General features: G+C 39.0%; 1 protein-coding gene across 1 annotated transcript in view; it reads right to left on the reverse strand.

Annotated features, from left to right (window-relative positions):
• LOC102849222 (zinc finger protein 248-like) overlaps positions 1-794 on the reverse strand; it is a 52,304-nt gene extending 51,510 nt beyond the window's left edge. Inside the window, exons 1-2 of the mRNA XM_006903348.1 lie at positions 656-794; positions 280-375 (exon numbers count right to left, since the gene is read on the reverse strand). Of these exons, the coding sequence (XP_006903410.1) occupies positions 280-375; positions 656-794 (235 nt within the window). The remainder of the gene's footprint in view (positions 1-279; positions 376-655) is intronic.
• Positions 795-22,949: the final 22,155 nt, after the last annotated feature.

A 22,949-nucleotide genomic window follows, 5' to 3' on the forward strand; every position in this document is an offset into this window, starting at 1 on the left:
GTGCAATTGGCACAGGACAGAGAGGAGTTTAGGGCTGTTGTACATAGGGTCGCTATGAGTCGTAGGCGACTCGACGGCACATAACAACAACAACATTTATGAGTGAGAGTGACATATGAAGGTCTGACTTAGGTACCTGAGGAAGAGGAGTTGAAGGTTGGTTGGTTAGTCTCAAAGATCGGTGGCCCAGAAAGGAAGTTACTGAGGTGGCAAGCCTTAAACCTAAACGAAGACCTAATTTCCTCTGGATTTCTTCCACTTACAAACTCACTAACCCACCTGAATTGTGTAGGCTTGAGACTCCCTCTTCTAATGTCCAGGGCTCTTCTCCTTGCTCTATCCTGAAGATCACCTCTGGCTTAGTGACACAACATCCTGTTAAGAGAAAACAGTGTAGGCAGGAGTTAAACATGTTGGTTTCAGAGATCATGAAAACATTACAAGGATGAAAGATATAGATTGAGGAGCTATTTAAAGGAAGTATCAAAATGAACCAATTTCTGGGGAGTAAGAAAAATAATAATGACTAAATGCATTCGATTCAGAATGCTGGATCTCTGGCTTCAAAATGGAAAATTCTACAGGAAACTTGGGTTTTTCTGCAATATAGATATGCATGCTGAAAGTCACATGGAGTTGGGGAGGGAGACCTTACCTACTGAGACAATGTGGCTATAATTTTCCAGTGTCACATCTCTGTAGAGTATTTTCTGAGCAGGATTCAGTAGATACCATTCTTCCTGGGTAAAGTCTACACACACATCTTTGAATGATACTTGTTCCTGTAACAGCATATTGTTTTTCTATTTGAAGTGGTCAGAACTAGATGATAAGGGGGGAAAAAAAACCAACCAATGTAACTAATCTAAAAGTTAACTGAAAAAAACCTGCTATATACTCCTTGCTTTTTTTGTAACTTTACAGGGTAATATAAAATATGTTATACAAACTGGGTTTCCATTAAGGGCCTAGACCTATCCTAGGTGTTGAGAATACTATTAATGAAAACAAACAAGGTTTCTGTTCACAAAATGCCTAAGATCTGACAAGAGACATATATATTAATACATACCAAAAGAAGACTTGCAGAAGTTGGCAACATGTACAAAGTAGGCTGGAATTACAGAGGAACAGTTAATTCTATTTTGCAGTTGAAGTAGCACTTTTAAAGTGGATAATAAGATTGAAATTAAAATGGAAAAGGCTCTGATATAGTCCATGACTGGTTTAAAGTAATTAGCATGTATTCTGTCTACTCAGTAAATAAAAGAATTCATTTTCTCTGCTGAAAAAAAATAAATCACTTTCTTGATGATCACAATTTCTTTTTAAAACAAATAGGTGACATTCAAGAAAAAATTTCTTAGTATATAAAGTGGCAAGGACCAAGAGAAATATAAATAATGAAAGAAGACTTCCAAGTCCAATAAAGACTGTAGAAACACCGGACACTATGGCTCTTAGTCACCCTTCAAACCTGGAAATGAACTGATCCCTATGGCTCATCTTTTATCTAAGTGGAAAAACAATATAAAGGAAATATTCATTCCTTGGAAGAAATAACTATGCAATATTAAAAGGGTAGTATTTTCCCAGAGATGAAGTTTAGAAGGCAGAAAGGACAGAAGGAATTGTGGAAATTAGAACTGTAAGAGTAGGAAGAGTATGGCCAGTATGGGTATTATAATTACTATCATAAAACCAGTCACATATGAGCAAAATACTGTTGAAGATCATCCAAAAATAGCTACAACATTACACTGACAGAAAATTCCCAGAAGACTGGGTTTAGAAGAGGCTGTGGAACCAGAGATCACCATCAGATTATGACTGAAAGCAGAAGAATGTCTATTTGTGTTTTATTGACTATGAAAAGGTATTTTAACTATTTGGATTATAACAAACTATGGCTATCATTGAGAAGAATGGAACATTTCTTTCCAGAACACTTATTTAAGAAAACTTAAATATGCTTATATGAAATCTATACCTAGACCAAGAAGTTGTACAAACAGAGCAATGGAACACTACTGGTTTAAAATTGGAAAAGGTGCATGTCTGGTTTGTATCCTTTCTCTGTATCTATCCACTCTGTAAGCTGAGCAAATCATTAGAGAACCTGGATTTTATGAAGAAGAGTATGGCACCAGGATTGGAGGAAGATCAACAACAACCTGTGTTACAAAGACAACACAATCTTGGTTGCTCAAAGAAAGGAGGACCTGAGATGCTTGCTGCAGATGATCAAGGGCTACAGACTCCAATATGATTATATCTCACTATTAAGAAAACAGTAATTTTCACTAGTAGACAGTATCATGATAGATGAAGAAAAGATTGAAACTGTCAACTATTTCATCTTGTTTGGATCCACAGTCAATATCTTCAGTACCAGGAATCAGGAGATATATAGCACTGAGAAATTCTGTTGTCAGGGATCTTTCCAAGGTCCTGAAAAGCAGTGATGTTAGTTTAGAGACATCAACTGGGACTGATTCAAACCACAGTCTTTCCAATAACTTGTTATGCATCTAAGAGCTGAACAATAGATAAGAACTGATATATTTGGGTTGTGGTGTTGGAGAAGAGTGTTCAACAGACTTCCAAAAGAACAGTCTTCAAGAAAGTGAAACCAGAGTGGTCCTTGGAGGAAAAGATGACAAAGCTTTGTCTCACATATTTTGGACATGTTGTTAGGAAAGGCTATTCCTTGGAAAGGGAAGAATAATCAGGGAGACGGATTGATACAGTGTCTGTGGCAATGGGTTCAAAAGTGTCAGAGATGAAAAGAATGATGCAAGATAGGTCAGGGTTCAGATCTGTTGTTATAGGGTCACTGAATATACAACTCAGTGGCACTCAACAATAGCAACATCAATTAGTGAACAGAAACCAATTTACTCTCTAAACTTTCACTCAAATCACAATAAAAAAATGTTGACTTAGGTCGCACAGATTTTGGAATTAGTTAACAACAAGACAAAAACGTTAAAATTAATTATGCTGTTAAACCATCACCATTATCCATTTCCATTTTTTTCACCTTTCATGACAAAAATAACATGGAGGTGGGCGGGTTGTGGAAAGAATGGAAAAAGACTAGGTAGCTAATGAACAAATGAGTGAAAGAACTGTCCACAAAGAATATATGGTTAGGTATTATATGTGTGACAACAATCTAGAAGAAGAGATGCATTGTGGGGAGGAATGGGGAAGGGGAAGGGAAAGGAACAGGTAAGAAAATGTACAAAAACAAAAAAATGAAATAAAAATATAATACAAGAATTTTATTATCGAAGGCAGATGGACTGCCAGGGCAGATGGACCACCAGGGCAGACAGTTGAAGATTAGTGAGAGATATCAGAAGCGACTATTGACACATGCCACAGGACGCATGTCAGGGAGCTGCCAGAGAGCTGCTTCCTTACTCCACATGAGCACCAGGGAGCTGCCTGCTGATGTCACACATATGTCTGGGAGCTGCGTGCTGAGGCTGGGCATGTGCCAGGGAGCTGCTTCCTGATGCAGGGAATGCACCAAGAAGCTGCCTGCTGACACCAGGCATGCACTAGAGAGCTGCTTGCTGACTTCACATGTGCGCTAGGGAACTGCCTGCTGATGCCGGGCATGCACTGACGAGCTGCCTCCTGACACCAGACATGTGCCAGAGAGCTGCTTCCTGAATCTATGCACAAGTCGAGGAGCTGCTTGCTGATGCCTGGTGTGTGCCAGGGAGTTGCCTGCTGACGCCTGGCGTGTGCCAGAAAGCTGCCTCCTGATGTCACTCATGCACTGGAGAACAGCTTGTTGCTGCAACACACATGCTAGGGAGCTGCTGACACATATGAACAGGAAAGCTGGAATCTGAGTGTGAGCCTAGAACTCCAGTCCTATGCCCAGAACTCTGGTCCTGACACCACCTGCCCGTGCCCAGAACACAGTTCTCAACATACACCAGGAGTGACAATGGAACTTCAGTGAGGTACTTTGGGGTGGGGGTGGTGGTGGTGGTATCACTGCTCTTTGGCAGGATTACATGAGAACGCTTAAGTTCATTTAAGAAAGGTGGAACTCATTCTTGAAGGGAAAACCAAGGTTTCCTGGTTTTCCAATCAGTTCACCGCACTCTGCCTTGCATCCCCTCACATCCAGTCTATCAACTGCCTTTAACCCAGAGGACCTTGGACTACCCTATCTGTGGCAGCTGTCTGACAGAGGAGGCTGCTTCCACAGGCCGTTTCTCTATCAAACTGATAGAAACTGAGGCAGAGTAGCTGCCCCACCCTCTTCTGGAGTGGTGACTTCAAATCAAGAACCTGCTATCACCTCAGACATGAAAAGCTCTACCACAGCAATATCACGTAGGAACCAGGCTAGGTCACACGCTACATAGGCCCAAAGCAAGATATCACCACCACCCCGGCAAAAAAGTGACAAAATATCACTTGATTTCCTGAAGCCAGAAAGTCTGATGAAACTTTCTGACACAGAATTCAAAAGAACAATGATTGATGATTTTCAATGGGTGAAAGACAAACTTGAAAAATAACAGAGAACACTGCAAACAAAAACCAGGAGGAGCTTAGAAAAACAATCCAAAACAAAGCAGATAAAACAATGCATTACAGGCTCTGGAAAAACAATACAAAATATGAGGACCAATGTTTCATATGCTGTCAACATGACGGATGGTCACAAGAACAGGGCTGAAGATATGGAACACAGAACCAGTGAGACAGAAGATAGAATTGTCACCACTGATCTGCTAGAACAAAAAGCAGAATCAAAAAGAAAGGAAAAAGGAGAAAACCTAAGAATAATGTGGGACACCATCAAGAGAAATAGCATGTGCATAATCAGAATTCCAGAACAGAAGAAGCAAGGAAAGGCACCAAAAAAGTTATGGAAGAATAACTAGAAAAAAATTTCCCAGTCATAATAAAGAATGAGAAAATAGATTTCAAGAAGCTGAGTGAACACCATATAGAATAGACACCCCTCCCCCAAAAGAACCCCAAAACTACCAAGGCATATCATAGTTAAATTTGCCAGAAACAAAGGAGAGAATCCTGAAAGCAGCGAGGGAGAAACAAAGAGTAACCTACAAAGGAGAAGAGCTAAGACTAAGTGCCGATTTTTCAGCACAAACCATACTTGCAAGAAGAGAGTGGAAAGATATATATCAAACATTCAAAGAACACAACTGTCAACAAGAATACTGTATCCAGCAAAATTATCCATCAAATATGAAGGAGAGATCAAGATATTGCCAGAAAAACAGAACCTAAGAGAGTTTGTAAAAACAAGACCACTATTGCAGGAAACATTGAGAGATGTCCTTCTAACAGAGGTACCACAGACAGCAGCATGGACCAAGGGAACTAGCAACAACACCAAAAAGAATTCAACAAAATGATAGTAATAAAACTCTCCCTTTCAATAATCACACTGAATGTGAATGGCTTGAATGCACCATTGAAGAGAAGAAGAGTAGAAGACTGGATAAAAAACCAATATCCATCAATATGCTGTCTACAAGAGTATGTCTACACCTGAAAAATGAAGATAAAGAAAGACTAAAAATAAAAGGATGGTGAAGAAATATAGCAAGCAAATGGCAACCAGAAAAAAAGCAGGAGCAGGGATATTAATCTCTGAAAAATAAATTCCAAAGCAAAAACAATCACAAAGGACAAGGAAGGTCACTACATAATGATTAAAGGTTCAATAGAACAAGAGGACATAATAATAATAAATATCTCCACACCAAATGAAAGACTTGCAAAATATATTAAACAAATATTAACAAAACTGAAAAAGAAAACAGACAACACTACAATAGTAGTTGGAGACTTAAATACTCCTCTCTCAAGGAAACATAGAACTACCAGAAAAAAACTCAAATAAGATGCTGAAGAATTAAACTAAACAATAAACCAACTCGACCTCATACATATTTATAGGCTAATGCACCCCCCAAAAGAAAAACACAATATGCATGGAACATTCTCCAGAATAGATCACATTTTAGGTCACAAGGCAATCATCAATAAATTAAAAAAACACAGAAATAATACAAAGCATTTTCTCAGACCATAGTGCTACAAAATTAGAAATTAATAACAAGAGGCTATAGGAGAAAAATCCATGTATCTTGAAGCCAAGCAACACCTTGATTGAACATGAGTGGGTACTAGAAGAAATTAAAAAATGAAATTGAAAAGTTTCTTGAAACAAATGACAATGAAAACACCGCTTACCAAAACTCTGGGAAACAGCCAAAGCAGTAATCAGAGGTCAATTTATAGCAATAAGAAAACACATCAAAAGGAAACATCTCCACATCTAACCCAACATCTCTAGCAAACTGAAAAAGAACACCAAGAAAACTGGACACCCTCTAAAAAACCTAAAATTAAAAAATTAGAGTAGAAATAAATTAAATAGAAAACTGAAAAAACAATTGAACTATCAACAAAACTAAGAGTTGGTTCTTTGAAAAGGTCAGTAAAATTGACAAATCACTAGCAAAACTAACAAAAGAAAAGAAGGAAAAGACACAAATAATCTGAATAAGAGATAAAATGGGCAACATCACAACAGAACCAACTAAAATAAAAAGGCTAATAATGGAATATTATGAAACATTGTACTCAAACAAATATGAAAACCTGGAGGAAATGGACAAATACTTAGAAATGCACAACCTACCTAAACTGACACCAGCCAAAATGGAATACCTGAACAGACCCATTAAAAAAGAAGAAATTGAAAGGGTAATAACTTCCAGCCAAAAAGAGTCCTGGACAGTGAATTTTATCAAACATTCACAGAAGAACTGTTACCAATCCTACATAAACTATTTCAGAAAATATAAAAAGATGGAATTCTCCCAGACTCATTCTATGAAGCAAACATATCCTTGATACCAAAACCAGGTAAAGATTCCACCAAAATAGAAAACTATAGGCCAATATCTCATGAACATACATGCAAAAATCCTGAATAAAATCCTGGCCAATAAAATCCAAGGATACATTAAAAAAATAATTCACCATGACCAAGTGGGAATCATAACAGGGATGTAAAGATGGTCCAACATAAGAAAAACAGTCAATGTAATTAATCATATTAACAAAGCAAAGAACAAGAACCACAAGATCCTATCAATTGATGCAGAAAAGGCCTTTTACAAAATCCAACACCCTTTCCTGATTAAAACACTCAACAAAATAGGATTAGAGGAGAATTTCTTCAACATAGTAAATAGTATACACACAAATCTGAGAGCTAACATGGAGAGAGGCTAAAGGCATTCCCTTTAAGAACAGGAACTAGGCAAGGATGCCCACTATCACCTCTCCTATTCAGTATTGTATTGGAAGTCTTAGCGATAAAAATAAGAGAAGGAAATAAAAAGTATCCAAATTGGCAAAGAGGAGGTAAAATTACCTCACTATGCAGATGATATGATAGTATACTTCAAAAACCCTAAAGGCTCAGCAAGAAAACTATTGGACATAGTTGATCAACTCAGCAAAGTAGCAAGACATGAGATCAACATACAAAAGTCAGTTCGATTTCTCTACAGTGACAAAGAGAATACAAAGCCGGGGCTAAGAAAAACAATATCCTTCACAATAGCTAATCAAAAGACTAAATACTTGGGAGTAAATCTAACCAGAAGCACAAAGGATCTATTCAAAGAAAATTACAAAACATTACTACAAGAAACAAAAAGAGACCTGGAGAAGTGGAATAATATCCATTGCTCATGGATAAGAAGACTCAATATTGTGAAAATGGCAATACCACCAAAGGCAATTTACACGTTCAATGCAATCCCAATACAAACACCAATCCCATTCTTCAACGAAATGGAAAAGGCAATCTCCAGCTTCATTTGGAATGGAAAGAAGCCCCTAATAAGCAAAGCACTCCTTAAAAATAGAAAAAAGGTAGGAGGCATCTCACTCCCTGATTTCAAATCCTACTTCACTGCTGTGGTGGTTAAGATAGCATGGTACTGGGTACAATAAGAGACACATAGATCAATGGAATAGAATTGAGCACCCAGAAATCAGCCCATCTACTTATGGTCAACTGATTTTTAACAAGGAGATGAAATCAGGTAAGTGGGGAAATGGCAGCCTTTTTAACAAATGGTGTTGGCAAAATTGGAAAAATGTCTGCAGAAGACTCAAGCAAGATCCACACCTTACTCCATATACAAAAACCAACTCAAGGTTGATCATGGACCTAGGACTAAAACCAAGGACTATAAGCTTCATTAAAGAAAATCTTGGAAGAACTCTAGTAGTCCTAATCCACAACATAAACAGTCTTCCAAGTATCCTGAAAAATCTACAACCACGAGAAGATAAAATAGATGAATGGGACCTTGTAAGAATCAAATCCCTATGCACATCCAAAAACGTCTCCAACAGGATAAAAAGGGAAGCCACAGAATGGGAAAAAGTATTTGGGAATGACATGTCAGATAAGGGACTTATATCTAGTATTTATAAAATATAAAATAAAAGTATATTATAAAATATTTATAAAATACTTGTGCACCGCAACAAGATAAAGGTAAATAATCCATTTGAAAAATGGGCACAGGATATGAATAGACACTTCACCAAAGAAGACATTCAGATGACCAACAAGCACCCGAAGAAACGTTCAAAATCCCTAGCTCTAAGAGAGATGCAAATTAAAAGAACTATGAGATATCATCTCACCCCAGTCAGAATAGCAAAACTTAACAGAACAGCAAGCAAGAAATGCTGGTGAGGTTGTGGAGAAACTGGAACCCTTATTCACTGTTGGTGGGAGTGTAAAATGATGCAACCACTGTGGAAGGTGGTATGGCGCTTTCTCAAAAAGTTGCAAATAGTGATACCATTTGACCTAGCAATTCCACTACTGGGAATTTACCCTATAGAAACCATAACTGCCACCCAAGCAGATATATGCACACCCATGTTCACTGCTGCTTTGTTCACAATAGCAAAGAGTTGGAAACAACCCAAGAACCCATCAACAAATGAATGATAGAAAAGTTGTGTTATATTCACACAATGGAATACTACGGTGCACTGAAAAACAAAGAACTCATGAAATATTATACAATATAGGTGACCCTGGAGGACATTATGCTAAGTCAAATATCTCAGTCACAAAAGGACAAATACTGCATAGTGCCACTGCTGTAAAATGGGATTGACATTGGGGCTGGGGGAACTTAATATAAGAGGGGATAAATAATGTATACCATGTTGAAATAGATGAGGAAGAGAACTGTTTTAAAGGAATATAGAATTAAGTATTAATTTCATGACAAGATTCCAGAAAAAAAATGCATAGTAAAGTCGATTATAGACTGAGGGCGGGGGGAGATTGTATAAGAATAAATTTTTTTTCCAAGAGAAAATCAAACTGTAGGCAGGGAGGAAAAGGTTCAACAATGAATGAATGGGGGAAATTAAATGGAAAGAATATGTTCTAAAAATATATAAAAAACAAATGGGTTTTATAAAAAAATATGGTTTACATTAAGCACTTACTTTTGTATTTAGACAGTTTGCAATCTGGGTAGATGTTAAGCAGAGAAGTAGCTATGTGAACTGCTAACAAACACCTCTCTCTCCCCTCCCCGCCCTGCCACACACACACACACTGAGGCTCTAAGGAATGCCCCTGGTAAACATTTCACACATGCTGTCACAACTCATTCATAGAGGAATTAAGCTTATTCCGTGTAACTTCTCTCTTGGAAATTTATGTTTTCTGATTAAGCTCTATATGTTTTTTGCTTTTGTTGATTTTATTTTGTGTCTTTTCTCTATAATAAATCATAGTAATGAGAAATAATATGAAAGTTCTGAAACTCCAAGAGAATCACTCTGTGTGGGGGTGGCGTTTGGAACCTCTTAAAATATATGCACACATACTTACGTAAATGTATACCAACAAACATAAAGTAAACATTATAGAAGTAAAAATTATAAAATGGATATGCACCTAATAAGACTATCAAAGTACATGAGGCAAAGTTCAATAGAATTGGAAGAAATCCACAACTCTAGTTTCAGATTTCAACTTTTCTATATTGTTGTGGTTGTTATGGGCCAGAGTCACATAAGACTCATAGCAACCCTAACAATGGCTTTGTACCTTGTCCTATCCTGAGCCAGTCTCACTGTCTCCTACAAACTCACCGCACTGCCCAAATTACTGTGTGAATTTATCTCATCTGGGGTCTTTTTCTCTTGTACTATCCATCCACCCTTACAAGAAGACATGCCCAAAGTATGTGAGACAGTTTCAAAATCCTTGCCTTCAAGGAGCAGCCTGGTTTCACTCTCTCCAGCGACAAGAGAATGGCAAAGGAAATGCTAATAAAGTAGATCAATCAGAAATTGTTCTTGACAAAGATGTGTGACTTTGGCAATATAATAAGAAAAACAGACTCTCAAGAAAAAAACACCAAACAAGATGGATGGCCAGATGAAGCAGATCACCATACATTACTAGAAGGGATGCACCACCAGCTGAAAACCACATCACTCCCCAATGGAATAAAACCTTTTGTAAGATAAAGATGGGGTCAGTCTGTCCTGACCCGTTTTATAGTCTGTTATGAGTGTCTGATAAACCTGTTCCTTACTCTTGCTCTCATTGGTACTGGTGTCTTTCTTATATATCCGAGTTAGAACTTTCTAGTTCTTACTTGAATAGGCCCCTGGACCTCTTTCAGAAATCATCCCCTTGACATCTAGGATAAACTTGTTTGTTCTCTTGTTCATACCTTAACAGGTATGTTCAATACTCTTCTCCAGCACCACAACTCAAAGGCATTAATTCTTCAGTCACTTCTAATCACTGTCCAGCTCTGATGCATAGCAAGTAATTGCAAGGACCACGGCCTGACTCAGGCACACTTTAGTCACTTTAGTCTCCAGACTGGAATCATTGCTCTCTAGCACTTTGGAGAGGTCTCTGACAGCAGCTTTTCCCAGAGCAATTCTTCTTTTGCTCTCCTGACTGCTGGTGCCAAGATTGTTGATTGTGGATCCAAACAAGCAGAAATTAACTATCTCAGTCTCTTCTCCATTTATCATGGTGCTGCTTACTTGCCTTTATGTTGAGCTTCTATAGTCCTTGACTTCTCAGCAAATGCTTCAGGGCTTCCTCAATTTCAGCAAGCAAGGTTGTGTCATCTACATAACATGGGTTATTAATGAGTCTTCTTTCAATCCCAATGCCACATTTCTCTCATAAAGCTCAGCCTCACAAATGATCTGTTCTGTATATAGATTGAAAATGTGTGGAGGAAAGGTGCATCCCTGGTACACTTCTTTCCTGATTTTGAACCATCCTTGCTCATTTTGGATGACTGCTTCCTGGTCCAAGTATAGGTTAATCATGAACACAATCAAGTGTTCTGGGATTCCCATTCTACTCAAGGTTAGCCACATTTGTTGTGATCCACACAGTCAAATGCCTTTTGCATAGTCAATGAAACACAGATAGACATTCCTCTAGTACTGTTTGCTTTCTGCCAAGAACCATCTGACATTGGTGATAAATCGCTGTCCCCAAGGGCCTCTTCCTGCCGGTTTTTCTGGGTACCTTTGACAGATGCCTCTTCATTATTGTCTGAGGTGACTTCCCCTTGTGCGCCACTCCCAAGCTTCCCTTCTGCCCAGGAGCACGTTCTCGCTGTCCCCAAGGGCCTCTTCCCGCCGGTTTTCCCTGGGTACCTTTGAAAGATGCCTCTTCGTTATTGTCTGAGGTGACTTCTCCTTGTGCGCCACTCCCAAGTTTCCCTTCTGCCCAGGAGCACGTTTGCACTGTCCCCAAGGGCCTCTTCCCGCCGGTTTTTCCTGGGTACCTTTGAAAGATGCCTCTTCGTTATTGTCACAAATATAAAAAAAATCTAAACCCTCCCACAGCTCATCTTGTCTTTGCTCTTCAGTCTTCAAGGCCTCAAACCTGTTCCTGAGATGGTTTTGAAATTCAGGTGAGGTAGACTCCAGGTCAAATTTTGGTTCTTGTGGATTTGATTTCATTTTCCTTAGCTTCAGCCTGAACTTGAATACAAGTGGTTGGTGGTATATTCCACAGCTGATATTGAGCTTCTCCAACGATTCTTTCCACAGATATAATCAATCTGATGCCATCAGGTGAAATCTATGTGTACAGTAGCAACATGCAAATCACTTCCCCAATAAAACAAAGTGACTTTACCTCTAACAGTAAACCACAGAAACCACCAGGCACACAAATATATGACACATGTCTGGCTTCTTTGGCCCCAGCTGTCTCCCAGCTCAGAAGATCAATTGTTTGAATTTTGTACATTCAAAGATTTATTCATTGAAAATACTTCTAAAGAAAAAAAGAAAAACATGGACCTCACTTGATGGATGGCACAAGAAGCAAACTGACTTCATATGTAGAAAGAATTACTTGGAGAAGCTCAGTATTACCAGTCAAAACCAGACCAGGTGCTGCCTGTGGAAAAGACAATCATTTACTCATGTGTAAGTTCAAACTGAAGCTGAAGAAAATGAAAACAAGTCTAGAAGGACCCTGACTCTACCCCACCAGAATTTAAAAACCATCTTAAAAACAAGTTGGAGGCATTAAAAACCAAATGAGATGTGTGATGACATCAAGGATATCACCCATGAAGAAATCAAAGATAGAGGAGGAAGAAAATGTCAAAACTGATGTCAGAATAGACTCTGAAAATTGTACCAGAGTGTCAAGAGCTAAAACAAAGAGAAAAAGAGATGCTAAAGTAAAAGAGATAAACAGAAGATTGCAAAAATCAGATCAAGAAGACAAAGCAAAGTATTGTAACACAATGTGCAAAGATCTGGAGTTGGAAATTAAAAAGGAAACAACTCGTATGGCATCTCTCAAGCTGAAAGAACTGAAAAACAAACCAAGCCTCAAGCTGCAATACTGAGAGATGTTATGGGCAAAATCTTGAATGATCCAGGAAGCATCAAAAGAAGATAAAAGGAATACACAGAAAAACTGTACCAAAAATAACTGGTTGATACGGCAACATTTCAGGAAGAACCCTATGAAAAAGACCCAATCGCAATTCAGAAAGAAATTCAAATTGTACTGAAGGCACTGGCAAAAGGTAAGTGTCCAGGGATTGATGGGACACCAATTGACATGATTTAGCTAACAGATGCAGCCCTGAAAGTGCTTACCACCCTGTGGCAGGACATCTGGATATCATGCACTTGCTGCGAAGGGTCAAGGACTGCAGCCTTCAGTATGGACTGAGGCTTAATGTCAAGAAGACAAAGATTCTCGCCACTGGACCAATTGGCAGCATCAGGATGGATGACAAAGAGATTGAGAGTGTTCACAGCTTCAGTTTGCTCGGCTCCACAGTCAACACTCTTGGCACCAGCAGTCAGGAAATCAAAAAGCATATCGCGATGGGAATGGGAAAGTCTGCTGTTAGGGACCTCTCTAAGGTACTCAGGAGCAACAGTGTCTCTCTGGAGACTAAGGTGCGCCTGATACAGACCATGGTATTTGCAATCACTTGTTATGCATCAGAGAGTTGGACAATGACTAGGGAGGACAGAAGGAGAGTGGATGCTTTTGAGCTGTGGTGCTGGAGAAGGGTACTGAATGTACCATGGACTGCCAGGAAAACAAACAGATTCATCTTGGAGAGGATTAAACCAAGCTACTCCTTGGAGGCAAGGATTCTGGGGCTTCATCTGACATACTTTGGACATGTTGCCAGGAGGGACGGGTCCTTGGAGAGGGACATCATGCTTGGGAGGGTGGAGGGACAGCGCAGGAGGGGAAGACCCTCTATGAGATGGATTGATTCGGTGACTGGGGTAATCGGGGTGGGTGTATCAGAGGCGGTGCGGTTGGCGCAGGATAGAGCAGGGTTTAGGGCTGTTGTGCATAGGGTCGCTATGAGTCGGAAACGACTCGACGGCACATAACAACAACAACAACAGCCAACTGCCTGAATAAATCCGTATTTGTTTCCATTCTCAAGCGATCCAAAGATTATAGAAATTAATGGAATGGATTGAGGAATTATGGTACATTCACACCATAGAATACTACATAGCACGCAGGAGCAATGATTTTATAATATACCACCTAACTTGGAGGGACTGGAAAGCATTATGCTAAGTGAACAAACTCAGTCCCACAGGGACAAATACTATATAAAGCCATTATGAGTATGAGAATCCAGTGGGGGGAGGGTGGAAGCAGAGGGGTGGGGTGAGGAAGGTAATGGGAAAGCTCCAGTGTGAAAAACAATGTATTCAAACTTTGTAAATAAACCACTATAAAATTTAAAAAAATAAAAGAATGTAGAAATTATCAAATATCCTTAATATTTCATGAAGACAAAATATTGCTGAAGATCCTCCAAAAACAGCTGGAACTGTATATTGACAGAAAACTGCTAGAGGGGTTTAGAAAAGGCCATGACACCAGAGATATCATTGCTGATGTCAGATGGATTCTGGCTGAAAGCAGAAAACACCACGAATGTCTATTTATGTTTGATTGACTATACAAAGGCATTTGACCATGTGGATCATAACAAATGATGGCTAACATTGAGAAGAATGAGAATACCAGAAGACTTAATTGCGCTTATGTGAAGTCTATACCTTCAAAGCAAAGGAACATTGTTTGCTTTAAAATCAAGAAAGGTATGTGTCAAGGCTACATCCTTTCTCCCTATCAATTCATTCTGTATTGCTGAATAAATCGAGTAGCTAGACTTTATGAAAAACCATGCCATACCTTATAATAGGGTGTCCATACACTAGAATATTTGGGGGGCTGTGCCCAAATACACATTTTTTTGTCTCAAAATAATTATTTTTTACTTTTTATTGTCAACTGAGTTTATAGAGTAGATCAATTTTCAACATAAGTATTTTAGGTGAATGTTTGCAGAGCAAACTGGTTTTGCATTCAACAATTCTGTCATATTTTGTTTTGTGATATTCATGCCAACCCAAAATAAACATCTGTAGTACTCCATCATTCTTTAAGTGTCTTGATATAAAAGCTAAATAAATGTTATCCTCAGAGGAACAGAGATCATGGAAATACAAAGTTTGACATATATCTTTTTAAAAAACTTATATATTTTTGTATCATTTAATTTTAACTATGCTAATATAACCTACTGAAAGCAGGAGTAGCATTTACTTCCTAAATAACATGCCTCCAGAAATTCTATGAACTTTGATAAATATTGATAGTTGTAGAGGGGCTTCGGGCCTTTGGTTCATAGGGTTGCTATGAGTTGTGCTGGACTCCAGGACAATCAATTAAAACAACCATGTAACCTAAGAAGAATGGGAATACCAGAACATTTGTTTATGCTTATGCGAAACCTATACTTGGACCAGAGGGCAATCATGAGAACAGAGCAAGGAAACAGTGTATGGTTCAAAATTAGGAATGTTGTATGCCAGGGATGTGTCCTATCTCCATACCTTTTCAATCTATACGCAGAACGGATCATCAGGAAGGGTAAGCTCTATGAGGAAGAGTGTGGAATCAGGATTGGAGGAAGACTCATCAACAATCTGTGTTATGCAAATGACACAACCCTGCTTGCTGAAACTGAGGAGGTCCTGAAGTGCTTACTGCAGAAGGTCAAGGACTGCAGCTTTAAATATGGATTGAAGCTCAACATCAAGAAAACAAAGATTCGCACCACTGGGCCAATTGGCAGCATCATGATAGATGGTGAAGACATTGAGATTTTAAACAGCTTTAGTTTGCCTGGCTCCACAATGAACACTCTTGGTACCAGCAGCCAGGAAAGCAAATGATGAACTGCATTAGGAAAGTCTGCTGTCAGGGACATCTCCAGAGTACTAAAATCCAATGATGTCAGTCTGGAGATAAAGGTGCACCTGATCCAGGCCATAGTCTTTGCAATTACTTGCTATGCATCAGAAAGCTGGACAATGAGAAAGGATGACAAAAGGAAAATTGATGCCTTTGAGCTGTGATGCTGGAGAAGAGTATTCAATATACCATGAACTGCTAGGAGAACAAACAGGTTCGTCCTAGAGAGGGTGAGATCAGGCTGCTCCTCAGAGGCAAGGATTCTGAAACTTTGGCATACTTTGGGCATGTTGCAAGGAGGCACCAGTCCTTAGAGAGGGATATCATGGTTGGACAGGTAAAGGGACAGTGCAAGAGAGGAAGACCCTCAACGAGATGGACTGATTCAGTGACTGGGGTATGGTATGTCAGAGATAGCTAGGCACAGGATAGAACAGGGTTCTGAGCTGTTGTACAGACATAGGGTAGCTATGCAAGTGACTCGATGGCACATAACAACAACAATATATTACTGACTTGAAAATGTTTTTTTTTTTAGATGGGGTGGAAGAAGAGTAAAACAGAGAGAGATTACCAATGAGGAAATATTAACTGAAGAGTAGTGGACCAAGGATAAATATTTGGGCATAAGGAACGTTTAAGGCAAAAAGAAAGAATGATTACTTTTGAAAAAGACAAAAGCATCAAAGCTAAGGAAGAAGAGCTTAGAGTGCAGTCACAGATTCCAACAAAGAGTTTATAAAACAATTATGAATAATAGTACAAAATGCAGAAGGGTCAAGTAAGGTAAACATTTTTAAAAATTCATTTTATTTAACTATAATTTGGTTTTCTTTTCCAGAGCTGATTCAGGTGACTAGTGGTGAAGGAGTATGACTATAATCATCATGTTGAAATATCAAAGCAAGCACATAAGCCAGACTGTCTGCTACAGTCTCCTGATCTAGAAGCTGACACAGACATTTATGGAGATTTAACATGAGTATACGCAGTCTGTTCATTTCTGTAGACCTTCAAGATTTCATCTTTAGATCAAATAAGTCATAAGAGACCTGTTGACTCAAACCTGTATGTTTAATCCCTTGAATGGTACATATATTAAATTGTTTGACATATAATCTTTGCTTCCAACAAGAAATGACTATAGGTAATATATTGCATTTATTTCAAATGCAATAATGGTTACCCCATGGTGGATAGTGTTTAGTGGAGCTCCCAGATTAAGACAGCTTGAAAGCAGGAGTGGCATCCACCTCTAAAATAGCTTGCCTCCAGAAATTCTATGAACTTAGAGAAATGATGATAGTTATACAATAGGGTTCAGGTCTTTTATTATGAGTCGTTTATGACTTAACGGTATTTAACAACATCAACAACAATATTAGAAATTTGAGAGAGAATTTTATTAGTAACCTTGATAACTGTAAAAGAAAAAGTCCTGGATTTAATTTTGCCAACTGCTGCATTTTTTTATTTGCTACTTTAGCTATACTATCCTTAACAAAAATTTTTGCCAGCTTCTATTTTTTTCACTTAGAAAATATTAATCTTTATAAACTTAAAAAATCCATCTTACAAAAAGTAGGAACAAACAAAAACCCTGAGGTGAGTTCATCTTCTGTTCTTGGAGCTGGGGGGGGGAAAGAAACAAAGATCAAAAGAGATCTGGCCTGTCTGGGAACTCCTGGATTCACCTGCCTCTATACGTAATGGGGGTAGGTGTACCAGAGTCAATGAGATTGGCTCAGGATTGGACAGGTTTCAGAGTTATTATGCAAGTGACTCAATGGCACATAGCAACAAAACAGTAGGTATACACAAGATAATTACATGGCATGTACAATTCTGTTGTTTGTTCAATTTAGACATGACACTTTTCATGAATTAATGTAAACATTTTTTCTTATTGACAGACTATCAATTAAGGATCTGTGGTACAGAAAAATTAAAAATAGAGAGGATGAGTTTAATAAAAACACTAAACAGAGGAAGGAATACTATGGCTTTATCATACTAACACTGGAGGGAAAAGATATTCAAGTTATAATGTTTATCTATTTACCTGCTCATGACATTAATCCCTTGAAGGCAGATGATCTAAGAAGCCTCTGAAAAGGGAGATTTATGTAGTTAGGATAAAGATAAAATTTTTAACATACTTATTGAATTTCTCAAAAGAATAATAAGTAATTGATTTTTCAATGAGAAAGCAGACAGCAATGACCAGCAACAGTATGTTAGAATTAGATGCAAGAAAAGAGATAAAAGTTTACGTTTGCAAAAGTAAGCTATCAAAAGCAGGAAGCCAATATTGGGCACATGAGTGATGTCAAAAGTACTGGACACTCTGGGGAATTACATCAAAGAACAGAGACCAGAATGAGAACGACCCACTAAACTCTGAACTCACTGTGGGTGGCATCCATGACATTGTCTCACTTGCTCAGACCCCAGCCCCGAGGCCTACCCAGAGAAGGAAGCCTTAAAATAGAGCCTCACATCACTAACACATAGTCTTTGTCCCATATTTCCTTTCAAGGAGTAAGGTTTGTCCCTTTTGGGATTTAACTTTCCAATATATTTATCTTTCTACTCTCCCCTCACTTTTGCCTCATCTTTTTCTTCTCATCCCTTCGCTCTAATAAAAAGCTTTGACCTACACTTTAATGCTCCATGCATTAAAGTCTGCTCTCTCAAGAAACACTAATATTGCTGTACCCTGTATTACTCGGGCATCTTCCCCTGTCCTCTGTGTAAGCTTTTCTTCTTGGGCCTGAAAGCCTGAGGGGATAAACCACCCCTCCTCTTCTAAAGCCTAGCCCCAGATCACAAGTGTATTTACATCTACAGTTTGTGCCAACAGGTAACAAAAGAGAAATGGCCTAAAGATATGTAAGCCCTGAGGGTGAAAAGGCCTACATAATATGTAGTCATTGGATAATCAAGTAACATTTCCTGTTGACCAGAGATTATAAATATCTCTGGCTTAGGCTTTGTCTTGGTTGATGCCACACTGGATCTTAGCCTGCTCACCCTTGAGTAGGAATTAAACAGCGTGTTATGGCCTCTAGTGTTCTTTGTTGGCATATTCTCTGGGTTTAAATTACTTAAGCTACAGAAACCAGAACTTTTCACCCTTCTCTAGTCTCTTCTGCCTGCCACAATTCTTCTGCCTGTGCAAGAAGGCAAACTAAGGCACTGAGCACACTATAATAAATGGCCTTAACTTTCAATTTTGCTCCGCTATTATAAAATTTTGTGAAATGAACCAGTTACCTAAGACTCGGTTTGTAGTTTCCCCTCAATCTTCCAAGTAAGGTAAGGTAAATAAGCAGAAAATAAACACTTTGCAACACCCCAGCATCTCTTTGGATACCACTTCGCGTGTGCTCACCTCGGGAAAGAGTGCAGAAAATACAGGCAGAGAGTTGCCATGTCCTCAACTCCCCCCCACCCCCAAACAGGCCATTTCCCAGGCAGGAGGCGTGGCCCGCCACAGCTCCAGCTTCCTTTTCCCTCAAACTTGTCTCCAGACCAACCTCACGCAGTTGTCCGCGACCAGGAGAATGTGTCAGACTCACACTTAATAACAAGCACGTAACAAATACTAACTTGTGACCTGAGAATGTCAGGTGCAAAAGTGAATTTAGGGAACTAGCTACTCCAGTCCTTTCAAGGTTCCCTTTCAAATGTCAGAATCTGACCCACAGAGAGTTAGCTGTTTAGGCTCCAGCAGCACCAAGGGTGCTATCCCTCCCAGAAGACTACGTATTACAAACAAAATAGTTATATTTGATAGGAGCTAATGAAATGTATGCATGCTCAGATCCACCCAACATAATATGCACTTTTGAAACCTGATTTTCTCAGACAAGAAAGCCCATCTCCGCACCTACCTCATTCATTTACTCCTTCAGCCCCGCCCTTCCTGCGCCCCAGGGTATATATTAAGGGACTGCGTGCACGTACATCATGCACAAGGTCTCCGCAACACCAAGGCAAGTGCACACGCACGCACGTCACGCTCACGCATGCGTGCTTCGCCTCTGTGGCAAACTTGCGTGCAGCTTCCCGCCCAGCACAGGAACTACATACATACACATCTTGGTAGCTGTACTCAGCTAGACCCCACACAGACACGCCCCTCCCTGCGCACTTCCCCTTCTAATACTCACCTTAGAGTCTAACAGTAGAAGTCATCGGCCTCAACCCACCACTTGGCACCCACTACCTCGGCGGCCCGCGGACCTCACCCAAGTGATCTCGCTCCTCACAGACCCAGAATCTAGGGGATGTCTCCCAAAGGGAAATGAGGTCCGGGAAGGACAAGCAAGGAGGAGAGACAGGGATGCACATGCGCAAGAGGCGCTGTCGCCTGCGTTTTGTAAGGAGGGCGGGAACCTCAGGGAGCACTGGGTCCCTTAACTGCTAGGCTTGAGCCTCTAGACATGGTTCCTTGAAATGCAAAGTGCCTGCTACTGTTTTCCTTTATTCCATTGTAAAGTGAAGCTAATAAGAGTACCAGCATAGTAGATAATTGTTAATTTCTCAAAAGAATATTCTGATAAGTGATTAAATATTCTGCTGACCTAGTGCGTACTGAGTTGCATTGCCAACTAAAAGGTGGCCTGTTTTAATCCACCAGATGCTATGCAGGAAAACGATGGGCAGTCTCCTCCCTAGTGATGTACAGCCACTAAAAACCTACTAAAGGGTTAACATTGATTCTTATTCATGGGCACAAACTGTCCCAAAAGAAGGACCAGGTGTTTAACATGAGATTAATCCCGCTCAAGACCTTACTGTAGATGTGGACTCCCTGGAGTTTCTGAGGTTGTAAATCTTTGCTGAAGTAGATTGTTGCTGGAGCTGCTGGTGGATTTGAACTGCTAACTTAACAGGGGTTTAACATTCCCCACTTGGACACCACCAGACATGTTAAGGCTTATGGGGCAGTTCATACTGTTCTGTAGGGTCTCTATAAGAAACGCTGGTGGCATATTAAAGTGTACTGCCAACAACTAAAAGGCCATCTCTAGAGACTGGAAGGCATCAGCTGCTCTGCCAGAAAATAATGGACGGTATCATTCCATTAGTGTGTACTTGCTGCCCAAGAACAAAGGAGGGTCACTTTGGCTCTGGCGGTGGGATTTTTTATTTTATAAACTCTCTAAATAGGATTCAGCATGATGATGATTGATTTGATTTGGCATTTACAACTAAGTTTTATGTTTTTGTACAGTTTTGTTTTCCATTTTACAATATCCATTTAAAATAATGTTTTATCAAGTCACTTATGTCAGTGTGTTTTCTCCCAACTTTTTCATTTGCATTATGTGGTCATGCAGTTGTAGCAACTAAAATAATTTTTCAGCTTCTGCAATTCAACTTACCCTGTTTGATTTCTTTTCTTCAGAATTAAGTTTGAGGATTGGGCATTTTCTTGTTGCTTTCTCCCTTAACCACTGATATTCACTGATCGGTTAGTCCCGCTTTTTTTAGAATGTTGAATAAGCAAATTAATACACAGTCTTTGCCCTAGATTTCTTTCAATTAGCAAAATTCACTTGAGATTTACTAAATATCTGTCTGCACCATCCTTCCCACATTTTGCATTGCTTAGTAGACAATAAAAAATGCATTCGATAGCTTATCCTTTCACTTGATAAAAGTCTTGGGTTGTTACCTATTTGGGGATTATGAAAAAAATACTATAACCTTTTTTGATAAAGTTTTTGTGTTGAAACTGGAAATTCTGAGTTATTATGTAAGTGCATATTTACATTTGTAAGGAAAACCATTAGAAAAACTGTTTCCAAAATGCATATACAATTTCAAACTGCAGGGGAGTTCTTTTTTTAGCATTTCCTGTTCTTTATTGTTTATTACGCCATTCTAGTAGGGTTGTGCAATTCTCATCATCTCTGGCACACTTGAGCCCATTGTCACTGTGTAGAAAATTTTCCTCTCTTTCACCGACCCTTCACCTTTCCCATCATGACATTTTCCAAACACTGGCCTCTCCTAACAACTTGCTTAAAGTATGTGAGACTCTTCCACCATGCTTCTAATGAGGACTCTGGTTGCACCTTATCTAAGGAATGCTTCTTTAGTCTTTTGGCAATCCATGAGGTATTCAGTACTCTTGTCCAACAGTCCAACTCAAAGGCAGCAGTCCTATCTTCTTTATTCATTGTCCAACTTTCACATTCATACCAAGTAATTGACAGGTAGAAATTCTCACCACTATACTAATGAGGACAGCATAGGTATCAGATGCACCTTAGTCTTTAAATACAGGGGTAGAGTAAAGCTTTTACCCAACAAAATACTAAATTGCTGAGTTGGCAAGAATAAAAATTAGTAAAAACACCTGTAAGTATCCATTAATAATTGGAACATAGTTATACAACATATAAATCTAGGACAATTGGAAATTGTAAAAAAAATTAAATAGGACACAAATATTGACATGATAAGCATTAATGATCTGCGATAGATTACTTTGGTAATTTTAATTCTGACAGTAATATGACCTACTGTTCAAGCTCTGGTGGTCTAGTAGATAAAGAATTGTATTGCCAACTCAAAGGTAAGGAGTCTGAATCCACTAACTGCTCCAATGGAGAAAAGTGGGAAGTCTCCTCCCATGTGATTTACAGACTCTGTAACTACACTGAAAGGATAGCTATGTATCAGTTCCAATTTGACGGCACATAACAACAGCAACAGCAACTCTGCCAGGAGTGAAAATTTGAAGATGAATGGTGTCATATTCATAATCAAAAAGGAACATTTCCAGATCTTTCCTGAAGTACAAAGCTTTTAGTGAAAGCACAATATCCATACAAAGGAGACCTTATAATTCAACTATTGTTTAATTACTCAACAATATACTGAAGTCAAAGATGAAGAAATTAAAGATTCAATATCAGCTGTGAAAACTAGGCCAGGAGCTGACTGTGGAACAGACCACCAACTACTCATATGCAAGTTCAAGCTAAAGTTGAGGAAAATTAAACCAAATCCACGGGAACCAAAATATGACTTTGAGTCTATC

The sequence above is a fragment of the Elephantulus edwardii genome, unplaced genomic scaffold, assembly GCF_000299155.1.
Source record: "Elephantulus edwardii isolate Elephantulus edwardi_28Jun2011 unplaced genomic scaffold, EleEdw1.0 scaffold00576, whole genome shotgun sequence".
Classification (NCBI taxonomy): domain Eukaryota; kingdom Metazoa; phylum Chordata; class Mammalia; order Macroscelidea; family Macroscelididae; genus Elephantulus; species Elephantulus edwardii.